This window comes from Moschus berezovskii, chromosome 17 (assembly GCF_049115385.1).
Source record: "Moschus berezovskii isolate FMDL1 chromosome 17, NW_MosBer_1.0, whole genome shotgun sequence".
NCBI lineage: Eukaryota > Metazoa > Chordata > Mammalia > Artiodactyla > Moschidae > Moschus > Moschus berezovskii.
The window spans coordinates 12,133,441-12,157,188 of record NC_142476.1 but is presented as its reverse complement, the minus strand read 5'-3'; the positions used below and the strand labels follow the sequence as shown (position 1 = coordinate 12,157,188).

Sequence of the window (23,748 nt, the reverse complement as noted above, 5' to 3'; positions counted from 1 at the left end):
CAAAATTTTTTTTTAGGGGAACAGAGTTTAAAATTTGGTTTAGGATCCAGGGTAATTTGTTTTTGAAGGTTGGTATTAGCTAGTTAGGAAGTGAAAACTTGCAGAGAATAGACATTTCATGAAAAGATCGTGGAGCAGGAATCTAAACTTTTGACTTCTGGTGCGTTTTCCATTATCTTGATGTTATCCTTCAGCTTCCTGCCTTGAGGGTCATGACTTTTCAAGGTTTTATTCCATTAACCTGACTTTAAAATGGGGATAATTCTGGCCTTAGTTTACTTGATGAGGCATAAAGAGGGTAAGTAAACTTCTCAAGGTAACCTGACTACTAAGTAGAGAAGCCTAATGTGAGCCCACACAATATTCTTAACCATTATTTATATTGCCTATGCCCACGTAAAATTAGGGTTACATAGGATGGTGGACAGAAAATTATGAATCTTTTTTTTTTTTTTTAAATTGAAGTGCAGTTGATTTAAACTAACAGTTCTGGGCTTCCCTGGTGGCTCAGACGGTAAAGAATCTGCCTGCAATGTGGGAGACCTGGGTTCGATTCCTGGGTCAGGAAGATCCCTTGGAGAAGGGAATGGCAGCCCACTCCAGTGTTCTGACCTGGATGGTTAGTGCTAGTTTCCAGGTGCGCAGCAGAGTGGTTCAGTTATATGTATTCTTTCAGATAACTTTCTACTGTAGGTTATTGTAAGATATTGAATATTGTTCCCCATATTATACAGTATATGTGTTTTATGTATAGTAGTTTGTATCTGTTGATCCCATACTCCTAATGTATCCCTTTCTGGCCCTCCCTTTTCCCCCTTGATAACCAGGAGTTTTTTATGTGAATCTTGTTTCTGTTTGATACATAAATTCATTTTCATTATCTTTTAGATTCCACATATAAGCAATATCATAGGATACTTGTCTCCGTATGATTTACTTTACTCAGTACCCTTCTATGTGGTCACGCAGAGTCGGATACGACTGAAGTGACTTAGCAGCAGCAGCAGCAGTACGGTGATCTTTAGGTCCATCCATGTTGCTGCAAATGGCACCATTTCCTTAGTTTCTATGGCCAAGTAACATTCTGCGGTACAGGTGCCATGTCTTCTCCGCCCGTTCACCTGTTGCTGGGCACCTGGGTTGCTTCCATGGCCTGGCTCTTGTCAGTAATGCTGCTGTGGGTGTGCGCGTCTTTCCGAAGTTTCTTTTCTCCAGATATCTACCCAGGAGTGGGATTGCTGGATCCTTGGTAACTCTGTTTTTAGTTTTTAAATACCCTCCTCCATAGTGTTCTCCAAAGTGTATCAGTTTATCAATACATTCCCACCAATAGTATACAAGGGTTCCCTTTTTCAATAGGTTCAGTAAAAAAAACATTTCTGTTAACTTAGATCTTGCTGCTAAAGTAGGACTTTTTTTTTTTCTTTCCATGCCTTGCAATTTGTGGGATCTTAGGTTCCCAACTAGGGATTGAACCCAGGCCCACAGCATTGAAAGCACACCACAGGACTGCCAGGAAATTACGAGAACAGTTAAAGGAAGATGTGCTGAGAGAAGTTAGTGACTTGTCTAAGATGACACAGCTTTTAAAGGACTGATTGGGGAATTCCCAACGGGCTTTTTACTTCCGAGTTCAGTGTTATTCTAATACACGGTGACCAGTGGCTCCTTTCCTGGATCCCAGAAATTAGCTGGGCTTTTTGGGAAGGAGAGTGTGATCTTCCTTTGGTTCCCTTTGGCTGTTCTGACACACTGCAGGAAAATCATAATAGAAAGCTGTACTTACACGATACCAAAATACAGTACCATTGTGTTTGTTTTTTGTTGTTGTTCAGTCACTAAGTCATGTCCAACTCTTTGTGACCCCATGGGCTACACCAGGCTTCCCTGTCCTTCACTGTCTCCCGGAACTTGCTCAAATTCATGTTCATTGAGTCAGTGATGCTATCTAACTATGTCGTCCTCTGCTGCCCTCTTTACCTTTTGCCTTGATTCTTTCCCAGCATCAGGGTCTTTTCCAATGAGTTGGCTCTTCGCATCAGGTGGCCAAAGTATTGAGAGTTTCAGTTTCAGCATCAGTCCTTTCAATGAATATTCAGGGTTGATTTCCTTTAGGATTGACTGGTTGGATCTCCTTGCAGTCTAAGGGACTCTTAAGAGTCTTCTCCAACACCACGGTTCAAAAGCATCAATTCTTCGGCGCTCAGCTTTCTTTATAGTCCAACTCTCACATCCACACATGACCACTGGAAAATCCATAGCCTTGACCAGACTGATTTTTGTTGGCAAAGTAATGTCTCTGCTTTTTAATATGCTGTCTAGGTTGGTCATAACTTTCCTTCGAAGGAGCAAGCGTCTTTTAGTTTCATGGCTGCAATCACCATCTGCAGTGATTTTGGGGCCCCCAAAAATAAAGTCTGACACTGTTTCTACTGTTTCCCCATCTATTTGCCATGAAGTGATGGGACTGGATGATGAGGTTTAGGCAGTTTTAATATAAGGGCTTTTCTTACCTGTTGACTTTGAATTAATAGGAATTCTCAGCTCTGCTATAGGAAACTGAGAAATCCTTTGTCAGCTCTGGTGAACGAAGAAATGGATTGGGTCCTTGGGGTTGGCTCTAGGTTCCATCCAGTAGGCTTATTGATACGTCAGTAAGTGCCAGGAATTGTTAAGGTTCTATAGTGTACAACTTTGACTTAAGGAAACTTGTAATTTACTGGTGAGAAAGATCAGCAACTCGATTATATAGTAGGATGTGTGCAAGTAATGGAAGTTGTATATGGGACCCTTGAAGGTGTTAGGGTTGGGCAGATACGGAGGAGGGTAGAGAGTATGGGGAGAGGGCCTGCCTAGGGCATCTGGGAGACTGGGCTAGGGCGGGGCTAGGGAGGGGCAGGGGTGTGGAGTGAGGATAGTCACGCGAGCCCCCAGAGACCTCAGCATACAGGGGTGAAGAGGGTCTAGATGGAGGCTGCAGGGAGTGTGCTGGAAGCCAAGGAGAGAGAGAAGCTGGTTTGTTGAGTCTGTGTTTCAGATTTCCAGTACTTCTTGGTGATGATTTTCTCAAGTTTCAACTCTAGACACAGCTGTAAAATTCTCTATTTAAAATCTTGGAAGGAAGATAATAGAGGAGTTTTATAGTGTGTGTCCCGTTGATACCAGGCAGCCCTTCAGATGAGGACCAGTTTTATCAGGCTGGAATTTCCTCGTATTTTGGGGTTAGGTGTGTCGTAATCACATAGTAAATAATCAGATTTATTATTATGCCCACACTGCTCGGCTTGCTGGATCTTAGTTTCCTCCCGAGGGGTTGAAGCCGGGTCGCAGCGGTGGAAGCACCTAGTCCTAACCACTGAGCCTCCAGGCATTCCCAAACTGATCGTTAGATTTGGCAGTGCCGTCTGTGCAGCGTGACAAGGTGCAGCGTGAGACAGGTTTGAGAGATTTGCGCATAAGACCTGTGTCTGCTATCCTAAACTGAGCTTGTCAGTGTAACATTACATCCTTTTACTAGCCCTGAAGCGTGGTCAGAATTCGAGTATATTGAATAGATGGTCCAGTTATCCTTCTGTAAATATTAGATGATTGGCAGTGGGGTGAACAGAGCAGCTTCCTAGCAATTCCAGTTCAGGTTCAAGTTTATTCTTTTTCTTTGAATGTGGCTATTAGGGATCACACATATTCTAAAATTATTCCCACTTTTGTTATTAGATTTATAGTTAATATATCTTAATTGCAGCAGGACCGAAAGCTGTTAAATATTTGCTTTAGTTAAATGTATGGCTTACTATTTATGTTTCTTTTTTGTACAATTGCAAACGTGTCTTGAGATAGATGCGAAGAGCTGACTCATTTGTAAAGACCCTGATGCTGGGAAAGATTGAGGGCAGGAGGAGAAGGGGACGATGGAGGATGAGATGGTTGGATGGCATCACCGACTTGATGGACATGGGTTTGGGTGGACTCTGGGAGTTGGTGATGGACAGGGAGGCCTGGCGTGCTGCGGTTCATGGGATCGCAAAGAGTTGGATACGACTGAGCGACTGAACTGAACTGAACTTGAGATAGAACATCAAAACAAAGATTTACCCTTTAGTATCTTCTCCTAGGCTCAGGCTGATTTTTACTGTCACTGCTGTCCCTTTCCTGACCTTGACTTTTGAATCTCCAAGAGAGCCCAGTTTGTCAAGTACTAGAAGTGTAGTGTAGAGCAGGTGTTCACAGATCTAATAAGGCTTTAAAGTTAGGGTGTGGGCTGTTGACCTTTCCCTGCCCTTGGTGCCCAGGTTGGTTTGGGTGTTACCAAGTGCAGGCTGGGGGGGCAGAGTCCAACCTCATTCCTAAAGTCCTTTCCCTGACAGATCATTTTTGTAATCTTTCTGAAGTATGTAATCTTTTTTTAACTTTAAATCAAAACTTCTTATTATTAAATAATTTCAAAAACTGCAGTATTGCTACTGGATCATAATGTGGCTTGGTATAGGCACACTGAAGTAATACTTTTACTGGTTACAGTTGCCACAAGGGAGAAGGATCTGAAATTTCTTGCAGACTCATTGAGTGACCATAAGATGTCTATGAATGGCCTGAAATGAATAGTGCTTTCCTGCTAAATTTTTATGATTGACCATCGTATTGTCAGCCTGTTTAAGGGGAAGATAATTTGTTCTAGAGATTTAGCTTTCTTAGGCTCTGAAGAGACTGACCCAGACTTGCAGGTGAGTGTCCAGGAGTCTCCAGCAGAGGCGTGGGTTGGCGTTGGCCAGCAGCAGGGTTGGGGCACTGAGTTCAGCAGTGCACAGGACCTTTTGAAAGAGGTCACCATTATCTTCACTATCCCTATGTAGTTTGGTCTCAGGTCAAACAGCAGGGAGGGAACACAGCCCTGCCCATCAACAGAAATTGGAGTAAATATTTACTGAGCAGGGCCCCGCCCATTGGAACAAGACCCAATTTTCCCAACAGTCAATCTCTCCCGTCAGGAAGCTTCCATAAGCTTCTTTACCTTCATGACAGAGTGAAAACCACCATCACAGACGCTCACCAACCTGATCACGCAGACCCCAGCGTGCCTGACGCAGAGAGACTGTGAGCCGTGCCCCGGGGACCACCCAGGACGGACGGGTCACGGTGGAGAGCTCTGACAGAACTCTGAGTCCACTGGAGAGGGGAGTGGCGAACCACATCAGCATTCTTGCCTTGAGAACCCCATGAACCGTATGAAAAGGCAAAAAGACAGGACACTGAAAGATGAACTCCCCAGGTTGGTAGGTGCCCAATATGCTACTGGAGATCAGTGGAGAAATAATTCCAGAAAGAATGAAGGGATGGAGCCAAAGCAAAAACAGTGCCCAGTTGTGGATGTGACTGGTGATGGAAGTAAAGACTGATGCTGTAAAGAGCAATATTGCATAGGGACCTGGAAGGTTAGGTCCATGAATCAAGGTAAATTAGAAATGGTCAAACAAGAGATGGCAAGAGTGAACATTGACATTCTAGGAATCAGTGAACTAAAATGGACTGGAATGGGTGAATTTAACTCAGATGACCATTATATCTACTACTGTGGCCTGGAATCCCATAGAAGAAATGGCGTAGCCATCATGGTCAACAAAAGAGTCCGAAATGCAGTACTTGGGTGCAGTCTCAAAAACAACAGAATGATCTCTGTTCGTTTCCAGGGCAAACCATTCAATATCACAGTTCAGTTCAGTTGCTCAGTTGTGTCCGACTCTGCGACCCCATGAATCACAGCACGCCAGGCCTCCCTGTCCATCACCAACTCCCGGAGTTCACGCAAACTCATATCCATCGAGTTGGTGATGCCATCCAGCCATCTCATTCTCTGTCGTCCCCTTCTCCTCCCGCCCCCAGCCCCTCCCAGCATCAGAGTCTTTTCCAGTGAGTCAACTCATCGCATGAGGTGGCCAAAGTATTGGAGTTTCAGCTTTAGCATCAGTCCTTCCAATGAACACCCAGGACTGATCTCCTTTAGAATGGACTGGGTGGATCTCCTTGCAGTCCAAGGGACTCTCAAGAGTCTTCTCCAGCACCACAGTTCAAAAGCATCAATTCTTCGGCGATCAGCTTTCTTCACAGTCCAACTGTCACATCCATACATGACCACTGGAATATCACAGTAATCCAAGCCTATGCCCCAACCAGTAATGCTGAAGAAGCTGAAATTGAATGGTTCTATGAAGGACCTACAAGACCTTCTAGAGCTAGCACCCAAAGAAGATGTCCTTTTCATCACAGGGAACTGGAATGCAAAAGTAGGAAGTCAAGAGATAGCTGGAGGAGTAACAGGCAAGTACAAAATGAAACAGGGAAAAGGCTAATGGAGTTTTGCCAAGAGAACACACTGGTCATAGCAAACATCCTCTTCCAGCAACACAAGACATGACTTTACACGTGGACATCACCAGATGGTCAATGCCAAAATCAGATTGATTTATATTTTTTGCAGCCAAAGATGGACAAACTCTATACAGTCAGCAAATCAAAACTGTGGGAGCAGACTGTGGCTCACATCAACTCCTGATTGCCAAATTCAGACTTAAATTGAAGAAAGTAGGGAAAACACTAGACCACTCAGGTATGATCTAAGTCAAATGCCTTTTGATTATACAGTGGAAGTGAGAAATAGATTCGAGGGATGAGATCTGATAGAGTGCCTGAAGAACTATGGATGGAGGTTCATGTCATTGTACAGGAGGCAGGGGTCAAGACCATCACCAAGAAAAAGAACTGCAGAAAGGCTAAATGGTTGTCTGAGGAGGCCTTACGAATAGCTGAGAGAAGAAGAGAAGCTGCACCTTTCCAAAGAACAGCAAGTAAAGATAAGAAAGCTTTCCTCAGTGATCAATGCAAAGAAATAGAGGAAAACAATAGAATGGGAGAGACTAGAGATCTCCTCAAGAAAATTAGAGATTCCCAGGGGACATTTCATGCAAAGATGGGCTCGATAAAGGACAGAAATGGTAGGGACCTAACAGAAGCAGAAGATATTAAGAAGAGGTGGCAAGAATACACAGAAGAGCTGTACAAAAAAGATCTTACGACTCAGATAACCACGATGGTGTGATCATTCACCTAGAGCCAGCCATCCTGGAATGTGAAGTCAAGTGGGCCTTAGGTAGCATCACTATGAACAAAGCTAGTGGAGGTGATGGAATTCCAGCTGAGCTGTTTTAAATCCTGAAAGATGATGCTGTGAAAGTGCTTCACTCCATATGCCAGCAAATTTGGAAAACTCATCTGTGGCCACCGGAGAAGGCAATGGCAAGCCACTCCAGTACTCTTGCCTAGAAAATCCCATGGATGGAGGAGCCTGGTAGGCTGCAGTCCGTGGGGTCGCTAAGGGTCGGACACGACTGAGCGACTTCACTTTCACTTCACTTTCACTTTCATCTGTGGCCACAGGACTGGAAAAGGTCAGCTTTCATTCCAATCCCAAAGAAAGGCAATGTCAAGGATGGTCAGACTACTAGCACAATTGCGCTCATCTCACACGCTAGGAAAGTAATGCTCAAAATGCAACAGTACTTGAACCATAAACTTCTGGATGTTCAAGCTGGATTTAGAAAAGGCGGAGGAACCAGAGATCAAATTGCCAACATCTGCTGAATCATCAAAAAAGCAAGAGAGTTCTAGAAAAACATTTACTTCTGCTTTATTGACTATACTAAAGCCTTCGACTGTGTGGATCACAACAAACTGTGGAAAATTCTTCAAGAGATGGGAATACCATACCACTGAATGTGCCTCCTGAGAAATCTGTATGCAGGTCAAGAAGAAACAGTTAGAACTGGACATGGAACAACAGACTGTTTCCAAATCGGGAAAGGAGTACGTCACGGCTGTGTATATTGTCACCCTGCTTATTTAACTTATATGCAGAGTACGTCATGCAAAATGCTGGGCTGGATGTATCACAAGCTGTAATCTAGATTGCCGAGAGAAATATCAATAACCTCATCTACGCAGATAACACCACACTTAATGGCAGAAAGTGAAAAAGGACTAAAGAAGCTCTTGATGAAAGTGAAAGAGGAGAGTGGATAAGTTGGCTTAAAACTCAACATTCAAGAAACTTAAGATCATGGCATCCGGTCCCATCACTTTATGTCTAATAGGGAAAGAATAGAAACAGTGAGAGACTTTATTTTGGGGGCTCCAAAATCACTGCAGGTGGTGAATGCAGCCATGAAATTAAAAGACGCTTGCTCCTGGGAAGAAAAGCTATGACGAACCTAAATAGCATGTTAAAAAGCAGAGACATTACTTTGCTGACAAAGGTCCGTCTAGTCAAACCTATGGTTTTTCCAGTAGTCATGTATGGATGGGAGAGTTGAACTGCTGAGCAACAAAGAATTGATGCTTTTGAACTGTTGTGTTGGAGAAGAGTCTTGAGAGTCCCTTGGACTGCAAGGAGATCCAGCCAGTCCATCCTGAAGGAAATCAGTCCTGAGTATTCATTGGAAGGATTGATGCTGAAGCTGAAACTCTAATACTTTGGCCACCTGATGTGAGAAACTCACTCTTGGAAAAGACCCTGATGCTGGGAAAGATTGAAGGCTGGAGAGGGGGATGAGAGAGGATGAGATGGTTGGATGGCATCACCGACTCAATGGACATGAGTTTTGAGTGAGCTCATGGAGTTGGTGATGGACAGGGAGGCCCAGCGTGCTGCAGTCCATGGGGTCACAGAGTCAGACGTTGTAAGTGAGTGACTGAACTGAGCTGAGGCTCTTTCTTGGTGAATTTTAAAAGGGTGCTTCCATTACAGGCTTTATGAGACTTTGGGGACATGCCAAAAGTCTGTATGAATTGCTCCAGATAACTTGGTAGTTACCTCTCCAGGGCGTTTTTGTACTTAGCTTCTTGCAGAGGGACCTGGGAGGAAACTGTCTTTGAAGTCTGAAAAGCAGTGTTAATGGGAGGATTGTTTTATATTTTCATATGGGTTTAACAATAATAAATTTAAGTCATTAGAGGCCTTTGTAAATGCAAAGTATTATTTCCAACTTTTATTAAAAGTGTTGAAAAAAGGGACTTACTGAGACTAGCGCTTAATCACCAAATAACGTGTCTTTTTTTTTTCTGATGTATTTTCATTTACTAAGAGATGGTCCATAGAAACTGTGCTTTCCCTTCCAAATACTTTTTATTCAGAAATTAAAACACGTTATTTTAAACAAGAAGTTGTGTAAAACTGAAAACTGGCTTTTTTTTTTTTTTTTTTTACCAGCCCCTATCTATAAGAGTTATAATTTTAACAGAAGTTTTTGTCTCTTGGTACTTATGTTTTTAGTACAGCTGTTAAAGACCATGTATATTTGCAAATGATTGCATTGGTATTTTCAGGATCTTTTTGATGTTAGGACTTTAGGGGAGATGGGTTGCCATGTACTTTTTCTAAAAATACTGGCATTACACTGATAGGTCAAGAAATCGTTATTAGTGGATGGAGAAGACACTTAAAGGACTGCTTTTAAAATCTGGACAGACTGAAGGGGGAACCCTCTAGGGGTCTGTTCGGATGATTGTTTCCAAGGTTAGGGCTGAGGAGTCTTGGAGAGCTCACTGGACCTTTTCAGGAGGTTCAAGGGAACTGCTTTTCAACTAACTGTCAAACTGTGACCAGCTTTTTTTCATATACTTTAACCAAAACAACATATCCTACAACAGATTGATATCATAAGATGAAAATCCAGCTTATTTCTATTACGTCAGACGTTAAAGAGATAGGCAAAAGAAGACTTCTCACCAATTCTTTGCTTATTATTAAATGAATTTGTTTAAATACCTTAATTTCTGATGCAACAAAAATGAATAGATGGAACCTGTCTAAAATAAAACTCTCTGAGGTCATCAGTTTGTAAGAAAGAGTGCAGAGAGGTTTTTGTTGTTCATTCACTCTCCAGCTCTTTGTGACCCCCTGGACTGCAGCACATCAGGCTTCCCTGTCCTTCACTATCTCCCTGAGTTCACTCAAACTCATGTCCATTGAGTCTGATGCCATCCAACCATCTCATCCTCTGTCACCCCCTCCTCCTAAGGCCCTTTGTCTTTCTCAGCATCGCGGTCTCTCTGCATCAGTTGGCCAAAGTATTGGAGCTTCGGCTTCAGCATCAGATCTTCCAATGAATATTCAGGGTTGATTTCCTTTAGGATTGACTAATTTGATCTCCTTGCTGTCCAAGGGACTCTCAAGAATCTTCTCCAGCACCACAGTTTGAAAGCATCAATTCTTTGGCACTCAGCCTTCTTTGTGGCCCAGCTCTCACATTCTTACATGACTACTGGAAGGAAACGCCATAACTTTGACTATCCAGACCTTTGTTGGCAAAGTGATATCTCTGGTTTTTAATACACTTTCTAAGTTTGTCATAACTTTGCTTCCAAGGAGCAAGCGTCTTTTAATTTCACGGCTGCAGTCACTGTCTGCAGTGATTTTGGAGCCCACTTAAGGCCAAAAAGTTGAGTTGCACTGGTAAAAAAGGAACTTACTTTTATCTAGGGTCTGTGCAGAAGTGGTTTCTCTTTGTGCTCAACCTTTAAAGAGGCAATTATAACATCAGTAGAGGGTTTGGTAAAACTTATTAAAGTGTTTTCAAAAGTCAAACAATACATTTTCTCATAACCGGTAACAACTGTTGAAGTGGGCCTGTTTGGTCTCATTTTGTCATGAAGTTTAAAATTCTTATATTAAAGATATGATTGTGTTTTGGTTTTTGACAGTTCTCTTTTGGAGTCAGAAGTTTGAAATATAAGATAAAAATTGATCCAAATTATTTTTTAATTGATTTTTTTCCCCTCCAATTCCTGGTTTAATAAGGTCTTGTTTATTTTGAGGAAAAAAGGTCCCAAACATCAGGCTGTTCACAAAAATAACCCACAGTATCAACTTTAGAAAACACATCTTAAGACTGTTACACTAGTTATTTTTCTAGAGGATGTATTTAACATGCCAACTCTGATTCACAAAAATACATTGTTACATTTATGTTGAACAGCCCCACATAGCACTCTTATGTGGGGTATAACACACATACCTATAACTCAAAGCTGCTCTCAGGTTCTACTCAACTAATGAGACTGCCTTTGTAGTTAGGGAAGCAACTATTGTATGACTGGAAAGTACTGTACTCCCTGTATAACAAGAGATTAAATTGGAGACGGTTGATAAAAACCATATATCGTTTTTATTGTTAAGTCATAAAGAGGTATCAAAATTAAAAGCAAAAATTACAGGGTAAGACTTAACTACTAGGAGGGTCAAAGGAAGAGAAAATGGGAGTAAGAGCGGGGCAGTATGAATTAATGAGCATGGGAAGGACAAGGATGGGGAGAACAGTGAGCGTGTGCTGAAGATTCTAGGGGGGACGATCTGGTGAAAATTTTGATCTTAGACAAGCGCCTAGGTGAAGAAATAATGGGACAAGATTTCTGAACCCCGCTCTGTGCTTAAGAGTCACCCTCGCCATTGGCGCTGTCTGTGTCATCCTCTCCTTCCTTAGCCTCTTTTTCATCGTCCTTGATCAACTCCAGCTGGTCGTCCCCCCGATCTTCATTATCCTCATCATCCAGTAGGCCCCCCTCCTCAGCAGAGTCATCTGCATCCCCCTCAGACTCCATCTTCACATTAGTCTCATCCTTCTTCAGGGAGCTGCTGCTCTGCTTCTCTTCTGACTTACCATTCTTCATCTCTACTTGTTTACTCTGTTCCTTTTCAATTTTTACCAGGCTTTCCAGTAAAGAATCCACTTTTTGTTTTATCTGGGTCAACTCCTTCTTAATGGTCTGAAGGTCATCTCCTTTCAACTTTCCAGGCTTAGAAGAAGATCCCTGCTGTCCACTCCTAGAATTGAAGCCACTTTTACCCCTTCGTGAGGTGTTTCCTGATACACGCTGGCGTTTTGAGGGCACTACAGCCCGAGCAATAGGAGGAGGAGGAGGAACACGTGCCGGGTAGCTATACATCCATCCTGTCGTAATAATCCCGTTGAAAGTCATAGTCCAAGTCAAAAGATGAGCCTTACATCTCTGCTGCAGATCGTTTCACACCTGCTTTTCCTTGGTTCACTTTTGGCTCTGCAGCCAGATTAATATCTAAAATCTGGCCAGCAATCATTGTGCCATCCTCTCCTGCCACAGCAGCCCCGGCATTTCTCTCATTAACATACTGAATGAAGGCAAAGCCCTTATGAACAGAGCAACCCACATTTTGCCGTATTTTGAGAAGATTGCCTCCACGTCAGATTTCTTGACCACAAGGGTAGGGAGATTCCCAGTGAATACACGAGAGTTCGTGGAGCGAGGATTCGTCTTGTTGGTAACATTGCTGGTCATTGTCTTTGATGAGACGGTGCCGCACAAAGCTGAAAAATGTAGCTGAAGATCAAAAAAATCTCACAGGAGGGGGAAGGAGGAAGATTCGATTCTGAATCTCCTACCCCTGGGTTCTACATGGAGAAGCTGATTGCTGCTCGAGGTCGGCAACACGGTCGCAATCGCTTAGTCTTCGCCTCTTCACAAAATGGCCCCCCTTAATTGAATTTTTTAACTATTTTAAGTTTACATAAAAAATTGAGAAGATAGGTCGTTTGAGAGCCTCCTCACCGTCTCCTCCCCCTTTATTGACATTCTGTCAATGAACCATTAGTATGACACATTTGTGGTATAAATCCATGAACGAACACAGGTGCACTTTGCTTTTATCTGATGTCTTCTGTTCCAGAATTTCATCTGGGACATCATGTCACATTCACTTGTCAGGTCTTTTTGGGCTCCTCTTCGCTGTGGCGGTTTTTCAGATTTCTTGGTGTTGATGACCTTGACAGTTTTGAGGAGGACTGACTAGATATATCAGCAACATTCTTTTTTTTTCTTTTCAGGAGCCATTTATTCTTGCAGTCTTTCCTGTTGGCTGTGGAAATATTTAAACATTAAAGCTGTGGGAGTTTTTGTTCTGACCTTAACTAAAGTAAGCCCTCTGCTACAACATGCACCTCACTTGACACAGTTGCCCATATCTAAATAAGGAGCATGGTGTATTTTATTAAAATATTGTTTTCAAATACTTGTCACCAAGTTGTTCTTCGTTGCCAAGTTTTTAGCAGTGAGAGGTTTTTTTAATTTTATATTTTTAATCTTATCTTTATAGAGACATTTAAAATTCATTTTCCTAATTAGACTTTACTTGTCAGTAACATTTATTGAATATCCATAGCACTGTTCTGTGAAGGTAGTTTTCATTTTACATTCTTCCTTATTTTTATACTCTCTGTTACAGAACTCACTGTCATTCATAAAAGGTGGTCTCAGGCAGGCACCTGTGGCTCCTGTGATCACACTGATTTATCTCCTGTACTCGGCAATGTGTAAAATGTGACCCTTGAATGAAGCTGAAAGAAGCTTCCTAGAAGGTATAAATGTTTTGTTTATGATAATTAACATTGAAAAGTAAAGGAAATAACCTCAATGTCCAATAATAAATTATTAAAGTGCCAATACAATGAAATATTAATGTTGACAGTATAGTAATAAGTAAAATGCAATGTTAATTTTTGGGGGGAGAGTTTGAAATTATGAAGATAAGCATCTTAGAAAAAACACTGGAAGGATATATACAAAAATGTAGCAGGTTTTTCTCTACAATTATGGCTGATTTTTTTCTTTATGTTTTTTTCTGAAATTTCAGTAATAAGTCTGATTATACTTCTGTATTAGGGAAAGAAGTATATTTTAAACCTATTGTATTCCGTAGCCTTTGTCCCATCAGGTAATATGCAGTCAGGACATTTTACGTAGTGGTCATACAGAAGATGGCTTTGTCAGCATAACCATACTGACGTCATGCGTGAAACTATAGGCAGACTTGCCCTCGAGTGTTGTTTTTTGTTACAGAAGTTGAATTCCTTTGCCACCCTAGCACCTCCCCTCTATAGACAGTTTTGTTAACTGCCTCTACACTTGAATTAATTTACCTAAAACAGTCTGATAAGAAGCTCTGTTGTTTTTTGGACATGTCACACAGTATGTGGGATCTTAGTTCCCTGACCAGGTATTGAACCTGGGCACAGAGTTGATTCCTGGACCGCCAGGGAATTGCCTAGGAAGCTCTTTCAGCATGAAAATCCTGCTTCAAAAAGCAGGATGCATGTATCTCAATGCTGGAAAAAGAATACGGGGGAAAAAGAAAGACAACACGTACTGTATGACGTGTGCAAAAAAGAAAACAGAGCTTCTTGTCAGACTGTTTTAGGCAAATTAATGAATATACTAATGAATTCATTAATATATTAATGAGTTCCATTTTATACAGATTTATAATAAGATTAGAGAATCACAGCCATTGTTTTAAACATAACCAACCAAAAAAAGAAAAGAAAAGATTGCATTAGGCTTCCTGGAAGCAGCGCTTTGCAACATGAGCATTTCCTAATTGTTAACATGTTTTTTCCTACCATTGACTGTGTAAATGCCAGGTGCCTCTCTAAAGGCTTTGCCCACATTGTTTTACTTAAGCTTCCCGATTTCCTCTTTTTACGTATACACAAGGCACAAGGAGATTAATCTAGTTCAAAGTCAGTCACACAGCAGAGTTGGGATTTGAACCTGGGCAGTGTGACTGAGGGCCCTAACCCTAACCCTCTCTTTAACATTTCCTCTGTGGTACGGGGGAGGCATAAGGCCCTACTGTGCCTCAGGACTCAGCATCGAGCAAGTGACAGATGGGGGTCGTACAGAGCCCTTGCTTGTTATATTTAATTTTCAGTTCGGTTCAGTCTCTCAGTCGTGTCCAGCTCTTTGCAGCCCCATGGACTGCAGCACGCCAGGCTTCCCTGTCCATAACCAGCTCCTGGAGCTTGCTCAAACTCATGTGCATCAAGTTGGTGATGCCATTTAATTTTATTTAAGTTTATTGTTTGTTCTGACTTTATTGAGTTAAATGTATAAAATAGCAAAGTATATACAGACGGATTTAATAATTGTGTGTGTGTATATATATATAAAATTTAGTCAGGATGCAAGTTAAAACAAGATCTTTTCTATCCCAAATACAGTTACTTCTTTTCTTTAGTCTTTTTTTATTTTTTAAGTTACGAAGGTATGATAACGCATTACAGGAGATTTGGAAAATATAGAACAGAGTTACATATATCTCCACTTACATATTGCTATTTTTTTTCTAAGTAGGTGAATTAAGAGTTTTAGTTGGGGTTTCAGTATCAAACTCAGACATTAATAGAAGGAATACACAGAGAAGCAGAAGGGTACAGTAGACCTGAGAAAGCACCGTGAACCAGCCGAACGTAATGAAGATGCGTAGTTTCCACACAGTACCAAAGGATATTTGAAAATAACCCACATATTTTCAAGTGCAGTGTGACATTTACCAAGAGAGATCTTTGACTTAGATATTGAAAGCCTCAATAAAGTTAAAACTGAAAAACCACAGAGGGTGATTATAGAGAAGAAGGCATTTAAGTGAGAAATTAATATCAAAGATACTTTTAAAACCCCATGTGTTTGGAAGTTAAATGTCCACTTTTAAATGATGGCTGTATCCAAGAAGCCAAAACAAGGAAAATTAGAAAATATTTGTAACAGATACAAATAAAAAGAGAATTTTCCAGAATGGGTTGCATGCAGCTGAAGCTGCTCAATGCAACTAAATACAATGTGGAATCTTGAATAAAAATTTAAAAAGATAGTGTACCTTAGCATAAAATTTTGTGAAGTTTGAACAAAATCTGTACTTCAGTTAATAATACTGTATCACATCCATTTCCTGTGTTTTTTTTTAAACAACGTAGTATTTCCTTATATTCTCAGAAATGGATTAGAACTTTCACGGTTCATTCAAATTAAGAAAAAAAATCCCTAAAATAATTGTCTTTTTAGACTTAGCATGAATACTAAATGCCAAAATACATGGAACTATATCAAAGTTTTTTAGAGTCAAACAGGTAGACTCAAAATGTCATAATTTTTTAAGATAGGCAAAAACTCTTAAGTTTTCTAAACTATATTTTACATACTGTTTGTATATATAAAGTGTATAAAAAGCTTTTCTGTTGTGCTTGGTAAAGGCTTGAGAAAGAACAACAACGAAAAGATTAGAGAACATAAGCTGAATGAAACCGGAGCACTCGTCTTCTTCCGGGGTCCCTGTGATGCAGACGTTGGTGTGTTTAATGTCCCAGAGGTCTCTTAGAGACTGTCCTCATTTTTTTTCCTTCCATTTTTCTATATTCTGTTCTGCAGCAGTGATTTCCACCGTTCTGTCTTCCAGGTCGCTTGTCCGTTCTCCTGCCTGTTTTTCTGCTGTTGTTTTGCTTGCAGCCTGTGGCTCAGCTCTGTTCTTTAGTTCTCCTGTGTGTGTGCTCAGTTGTGTCCAACTGTCGCGACCCCATGGACTGTAGACCCCCAGGCTCCTCTGTCCGTGGGCTTCTCTAAGGCAGGAATACTGGAGTGGCTTGCCATGCCTCCTCCAGGGTGTCTTCCCGACCCAGGGATTGGACCCGAGTCTTACTTCTCCTGCATTGGCAGGGGGGTTTCTTTTGGTGGTGGTGGTGGTGGTTTGGTTGCTTGGTCGTGTCTAACTGTCACGACCCCATGGACTGTGGGCCGCCAGGCTCCTCTGTCCATGGGATTCTCAGGCAAGAATACTGGAGTGGGTTGCCATTTCCTTCTCCAGGGGATCTTACCCACCCAGGAATCGAACCTGGGTCTCCTGCCTTTGAGGCAGATTCCTTACCCACTGAGCTTTGAGGGAAGACCCTTCCTTTTGGTAAAATCTCTTACAGAGCTTTAACCCAGTTACCTGCTGACGGTGGCAGTTATATTCCCTCCCTGCTAGTTGTTTGGCCTGAGGTTTGTAGGCTCTGAAAGTGAGAGTGTTACTCCATCAGTCTTTGCAAGGTTCTTCAAGTTCGTGGGCTGCAGCCAGGCTCCTCTGTCCATGGAATTCTCCAGGCAAGCATACTGGAGTAGGTGTTCATTTCCTTCTCCAGGGAATCTGCGTTAACCCTGTCATATGCTGAGGCTCTATGGGAGGGTTAATGGCGACCTCCGGGAGGACTTAATGCCAAGGGGCATCTTCTGGGGCTGCTGCTGCTGCCAGTGCCCCATCCCTGTGGTGAGCCCCTGACCCACACCTCCACAGGAGACCCTTCAACACGAGCAGGTAGGTCTGAGGAGCCCCTGACCCACACCTCCACAGGAGACCCTCCAACACCAGCAGGTAGGTCTGAGGAGCCCCTGACCCACACCTCCACAGGAGACCCTCCAACACCAGCAGGTAGGTCTGAGGAGCCCCTGACCCACACCTCCACAGGAGACCCTCCAACACCAGCAGGCAGGTCTGGTTCAGTCTCCTGTGGGGTCAGCTGCTCCTTTCCCCTGGGTCCTGGTGCACGCAAGATGGCTCAGTTGGTAAAGAATCCTTCTGCAGTGTAGGAGACGCAGGTTCAGTCCCTGGGTGGGGAAGGTCCCCTGGTGGAGGAAATGGCTCGTCACGCCAGTATTCTTGCCTGGAAAATCCCATGGACAGAAGAGCCTGGTGAGCTACGGTCTATCCATGGGGTTGCAAAGAGTCGGACAAGAGTTGGCAACTAAACCACCCCCTTCAAGAGTGGAGTCTGTTTCCTCTAGTCCTGTGGAAGTCTTGTAACCAAATCCCACTGGCCTTCACAGTCAGACTCCCTGGGGGTCCCTGTCCCTTTGCTGGGCCGCCAGGCTGGGAAGCCTGACTGGGTCTCAGACCCTTCACAGCAGCGGGAGGACTCCCGTGGTGTAGTTGTTCTGGTTGTGTGTCGCCCCCCTGGTGGGTATGGGGTTTGATTTTGTTGTGGTTGCGCCCCTCGCCCTGTCTAGTGGTGGCTTCTGCTGTGTCTTTGGATGTGCGGTGTATTTTTTGGTGGGTTCCAGCGCTGTCCTGTCCGTGGTTACTCAGCAGTTAGTTGGGGTTTTGGTGTCCTCTCAGGAGGAGACGAGTGCCCGTCCTTCTACTCTGCCATCTTGGACCAATCTTCACTGAATCCTTTTTAAAAAATGTTGCTTTCTTCTTTTTTAAAGGTTATACTCTGTTTATAGTTACTGTTTTCTTTATTTAAGGGAACTCTTTATTAACCTGTGTTGAAATTGCTATGATGAAAAGTCCTGGTTGGCAACTAGGTGCCAACTAGAATTAGGCTGAAAGGATGGGGCTCTTAAAGTTCTGAGGTCATATGCTCCTTGAAAGTTGAGGTTGCATTGTCTTTTTGCTAGAGGAAAATTACATTTCAGCGGTCAGAACTCAATGTGATGTAATGCTTGTTATTTTTGCTGTACAGTAAGCAAAATTTACATTTGTAATTGCTGTTCTCACCACAGTCCTGAAGGTAGCTATGTTTCATACTTTGTGCAGGGAGAAGTTGAGATTGCTCAAGTGGTAAAGACTGAAATGAAGACTTTGCCTTCTGACTCGCAGTGCATTGCTCTTTTTTTTCTGTCAGAGTAATTGCTGATGTTCTGAGGAACAAGTGTTTTTATCTATTATTATTATTATGCTTGGTTAAGTAAAAGGAGTAAGTATTGAAAAAAATGGGTTGGGGTAGTGAGATAAGAACTTGAAAGCGCAAAATTTTTAAAGGAAAGCCAGACATACCCCCAGGACCTTTGTTTGGTTACAGACCCATTTGAGACCCTGGTGAAAGCTGTGAGCCTGTGCAGAAAAATCCACATACACTTAATTTTATTTACAATTTAAGTGCCTCATATTTAAGATATAAAAGTGTTCCATAGTCTAACAAGAAAATCCTCAAAAGTGTTTTTACTAGTGGCTCACTAAGGCCAGTTTAAGGATCTTAAACATACTTGAACAAATTGGTGACTAATTAAAGTGCTTGGGGCCAGGTCTGCCCCGAGGGGAGTAGGAAGCAAAGGAAGAAGCAGCACCAGCATGAATTTGCTTTGAGAAGACTGAATGAAGCCTTTGTGACAAAACTTTCCTGCTAAGACCCCTATCAGTGTCATTGTGACTAGCAGTGGCTGCCTGAGGGGTTTGTAAGTGAGAAGTCTGTTCTTACAACTTACAGAGATTGTGCCGTGCGCGTACTGTCTGTCACATGTGCGCAGATTTCTGAAGGCTGTCTGACTCACAAGTTTATTTGATGGATGAGAAGGTGTCTTTAATTGTATTTCATATATATGTTACTGAAATCTTCATTAAGGCTGATAAATCTTACAACCTCAGCTCAACAGAAAGCTTTTCTAACTTGCCTTAAAATTCTAAGATAAATTCTTTGTTTGGATCCTTAAAATTTGCACTGAGGTTCTGTGGTAATGTTGATAACATAGAAACTGTAAGAATCTGCTTTTAGAACACTTGAGTTTTAACTCTGCTGGCATTGAATTCAAATCCTGTGAGTGCGCTTTTTCAGTGATGAGTGGGTTTGGTAGACTATATGCAATTAGAAAAAAAGCTTTGGTTCTTCATTCCTGTTATTCTTTGTAAACTAATAAAATGTGCTTTTGATGCTGATTTTTAATTGGTTTTGTCTGCAGGGAATCGGAGAACTGACTTGTAGCAACCTTTGGAGTATACTGGCTCATTTTGGTGGCTGTTAGGGTTCAGGTGTCGTCAGTCTCTAGAAACATTAGAGCAGCTTCTAGTATATATTAAGCATGTGGGTGTTAATAGTGGGTCATCTACGAAGTAAATTTTCATGGCGTTTTTGAAAAATCTTTAACATCTTATGGAAGTTATTTTCATCAGGCATTTTTCTGAGTTAAATGTGCTGTAAGTTACTGTTGCGTGGTTAGTGGTGGGACTAAGGAAAGTGTTTACGTGGTGTTTCTTGGGCCTCTCTCAGGATTTGGGAGCTTCAATGTCCTACTTAACTGCCTTCCCAAGGAATATATTTTTTAATACTCAGGAAAATAATTGAGCTTTTAAATACTATAACTGTACTTTTATATCAAATAACATTTTAAAGTTTTTAAAGGAAATTAAAATGAATTTTGGCAGGGAATTTATATGGAACTCCCTGCACTCTATACCTAGTTCATGTAGAAATTGCTTTTCTAATGTTAGAAAAAAGCATGATTTTATGAATCATTTTATTGGTAGAGGGCAAGATTTTGGTTAGATTACATGAAATCCCTTTTGGATACTTCACTGTCAAACCAAAAAATTATCACCATGTTTCTAAATGGAAATTTTCATTGTTTGACATTTGAAGATTAGATTCCGGTTTGAAAATTTTCACTTCTTAGAAGCTTTATTATGGTCTCTTTCCTTCTCTGATGGGTTTTATTTTTATTTTTTTTTTTAAGTTTGGGATTAGTTAATTCACAGTGTTGTATGTCTGATGGCTTTTTCCACATGTAAAGGTCATGGCTCAGTGAGGCCAGACTTTGCCAAGGATATCTTTGTTCTAATATGACAGTGAGCATTGCACAGAATATACAGTTCTTTTTATTGGAGTAGAGCTTTGCCCCCGACAGTGGAAGACTCAAAAGTGAATGATACTTATCCCATTTTATCTCATTTTTTGTAACCAGAGGAGGAGACAAAAGTTTGCAGTGATCTGAATTTAGTGAAAGAATGATCTACTGAAACAGTTTTGGTTTTGAACCTGTTACACCCACTGTGTGAACTTCCTGAGGACAGACACGTACTGTTCTCCTTTGATGTGTGATTTTAAGGGTTCATTTTACTCAAAAATGTTGCAGGCTAAAACCAACTATAAATTAAATAAGGAACATACATGCAAAGACACTGCATACCTTACTTTAGGAAACTTCAGTGCGTAGGCTTACAATGAAGTTAGTTTCTGCATCATTGTGTTTTGGAAACAGAAGGCATATTTGATTTATTTGAGGGTATTCATTATACATTACCCATAAATCTTAATCTATAAAAATTGCAGATCATTTGGGCATTATGTTGATCATTTACTTACATATTTGACACATTATCTTTGATATATTTTTGGTCTCACCTTCAACTCAATTCACAAAGTGTACAGCTTTTATGAAGTAGTAGAGCGCAAAGCTCTGAGCAATATCAAGTCTTCCTTTATACTGCTGCAGAATATTAAGAAGCAATGTGATTTTTTCTGCTACATTGTATTCATATAATTAAACACGTTGCTTTCCTTATCTTTAGTTATCAAGGTAAACAAAAATCATTTTAATCTTTTAGACACAGGATGGAATAGGTAGTATTTTTGTAAGTCTGTTAGCAATATAGTATATTTAACTAGCATTTAAACATGAGCTGTGGTGTTTGTTGAAGAGGCTGTATGATAGCATTAGACTCTTCAAGACCTGATCTGTAATTGACCTGTTAAACAGGACTGTCATTTTTTCCTTTCCTCCTTCCTATTCTTTTTGGGATTGTAGTAAATAGCTTTGTACCAGTGTGTAATTTACTTTTTTTAGAAGTTGTAATATTTGATGTGCTTTTTAACATAATGTTTAATCAGGCATTGCTGGTGAGCATTTTCACTAAGTGTTTCTATCACAAAAGCAAAATCTTGTTTTAATTTTAAACTTAAAGCAGTCGGGAGGCCTGGCGTGCTGTGATTCATGGGATCGCAAAGAGTCGGACATGACTGAGCGACTGAACTGAACTGAAAAGCAGTCGATAGTGATAAATTCCAACAATATAAATTTGAAATAAAAATAACCTCTTTCCCCCTGTCTTTTATGATAGTCTTTAAAATTTACAAATGTTAAGACAAATTTGCAAGTTTTCGTTTGTTACTCGTTCACTGTTGGCTGTCTCTCGATGTTTAGAGTATCTAGATAATCTTCATTACAGCTGCAGAGTATTTTATTATTTACAGATGTAGCCAGCATTTGTATTAACTTGTTCTCTTCATCTAAAATTATTATTATTAATAGGTATTACATAGTGTATTTAATATATTTCAGATTGTATTTAAAATGGGTAATGAAACAAAAGAAAAATCGCCGATCATCCTACCAAAGGCAAACCACTGTTAACCTTTTGCTCTTTCCATGTTTTGTTTTTCTATTACATAGCGTGTTTTTCTTTCTTCCAAAAAACATATGTAATGAAAAATTTCAATGTCAATAAATAGAGCCATGTGTGTGTTTGTGTCCCCATGGACTGTAGCCCACCAGGCTCCTCTGTCCGTGGAATTTCCCAGGCAAGAATACTGGAGTGGATAGCCATTTCCTTCTCCAAGGCTTCTTCCTGACTCAGGGATTGAATCTGGGTCTTCTGCATTGCAGGCGGGTTCTTTGCTGTCTGAGCTACCAGGGAAGCCACTATTTAGAGCTATACAACAGTATAATTTTTGTCTTAAAATTATGTTGAAATACTAAAATAGTACATAATATAAAATAAACCATTGTTAGGGTGCAGTTTGGTAACATTAAGTACATTGACAGTGTTCCATAACCATCACCACTGTCCATCTCCAGAACCTTTTCATTGTTCCAGACTGATTCTGTACCTGTTAGTTAACTCAGGGTGATTCTTACACCTTTTAACTGTTCTCTTACTGTGAACATTTAAGTTGCTTCCATTTTTCTCCACTTGGAAACAGTTCATATGTAACTCTCCTTCTTGTCTGCTTTCATCTAATAGTTCTTCCAAGAACCCGGGTCAGTGGGTGTGTTAAGGATGATTCTTCAGGTTGGTTCTAGATGTCAGTCCTCCTTCCCCAGGGAAGAATTTATCCTCGATTTTATAATAAAGGTTAATGTTACCAGGTTACAGATGTTAAAATACAGTTTGTGTATAATTTGACATTAATATAACTGTTTGGCAACCCACTGCAGGACTCTTGCCTGAAAAATTCCATGGACTGAAGAGCCTGGTAGGCTACAGTCCATGGGGTCGCAAAGAGTTGGACATGACTGAGCAACTTCACTTCACTTCATAGCTGTTTTGTAAAGTGAGAAATCCTTACGAAAGACAGGAGTGCGAGCCTCTTTTGCTTAAATTGGTGATCTTTCAGTGACATCTTTCGATCCTGGATGGAAGGGTGTGGAGAGGGGTGTGTGCAGGCCGCATGATTTATTTGGAGAAGGGTAATGGTACATATTCTGCTGTTCTGGTGGAAAAAGATTAAGAAACTGCTACTCTGTATTTTGTTTGACTCATTAGAAATAACATGTACTGTACTTAACCAGAGATTTAACTTCAAAACTGTTTTTCTAAGTGTGAGAATTATAAAGTTTTCTAATGAAAGCCTTTGCTTCTCTTCTAGGATTGGCAGCCACCATTTGCATGTGATGTTGACAAACTTCATTTTACCCCGCGTATCCAGAGGCTGAATGAACTGGAGGTAATGTCTTAACTACTATTCTGGTTGCCTATATTCTAGTATTCTAGAGGGGCTCTTCTGAACTAGGCTTTTTCTCAAATCTAGTGGCTTCAGGGAAACTAAAGTATAGCTAGTAATTGTTAATCATAGTAAAACAAATGGCGATAAGCCTTTGCAGCAAATCCAATTTCATTAAAAAACACTGATTTTTGTCAATAATTGCCAGCCTATTAATAAATGCATTTAAATCCTTGTAAATCTAGGTGACAACCAATAGGACGTAGGTTTTGAAAGGCATTTGCTTTCAGAACTGTTTCATGGAGAAGATCCTCCAGCTCTGATGTTCTTCCATTCTTCTGCATGTCTTCACTTAGGTTTAATAACACACTTTACTTCCCTAAAGAGGAATGAATAGCCTGGGACTCTCTAGAGAAGTGGGGGTTTC

At 41.1% G+C, this 23,748-nt stretch overlaps 1 protein-coding gene and 1 pseudogene across 5 annotated transcripts in view; one reads left to right on the top strand and one right to left on the bottom strand.

The window, feature by feature from the left end:
* Positions 1 to 23,748, top strand: part of KDM5B (lysine demethylase 5B) — a 76,038-nt gene that overhangs the window by 8,300 nt on the left and 43,990 nt on the right. For 3 of the 5 annotated variants that reach the window (XR_016039537.1, XM_055418918.2, XM_055418917.2), the window contains exon 2: positions 23,247 to 23,324. Coding sequence is in view for 2 of the 5 variants with exons in the window: in XM_055418918.2 (XP_055274893.1) it covers positions 23,247 to 23,324 (78 nt within the window). In the remaining 3 variants the exon portion in view is untranslated. Of the gene's footprint in view, positions 1 to 11,848; positions 11,980 to 12,430; positions 12,995 to 13,303; positions 13,437 to 23,246; positions 23,325 to 23,748 lie in introns of those variants that run through there. The other 2 variants (XM_055418921.2, XM_055418919.2) reach the window with 2 other exon arrangements.
* LOC129551179 (heterogeneous nuclear ribonucleoproteins C1/C2 pseudogene) lies at positions 11,476 to 12,360 on the bottom strand (annotated as a pseudogene).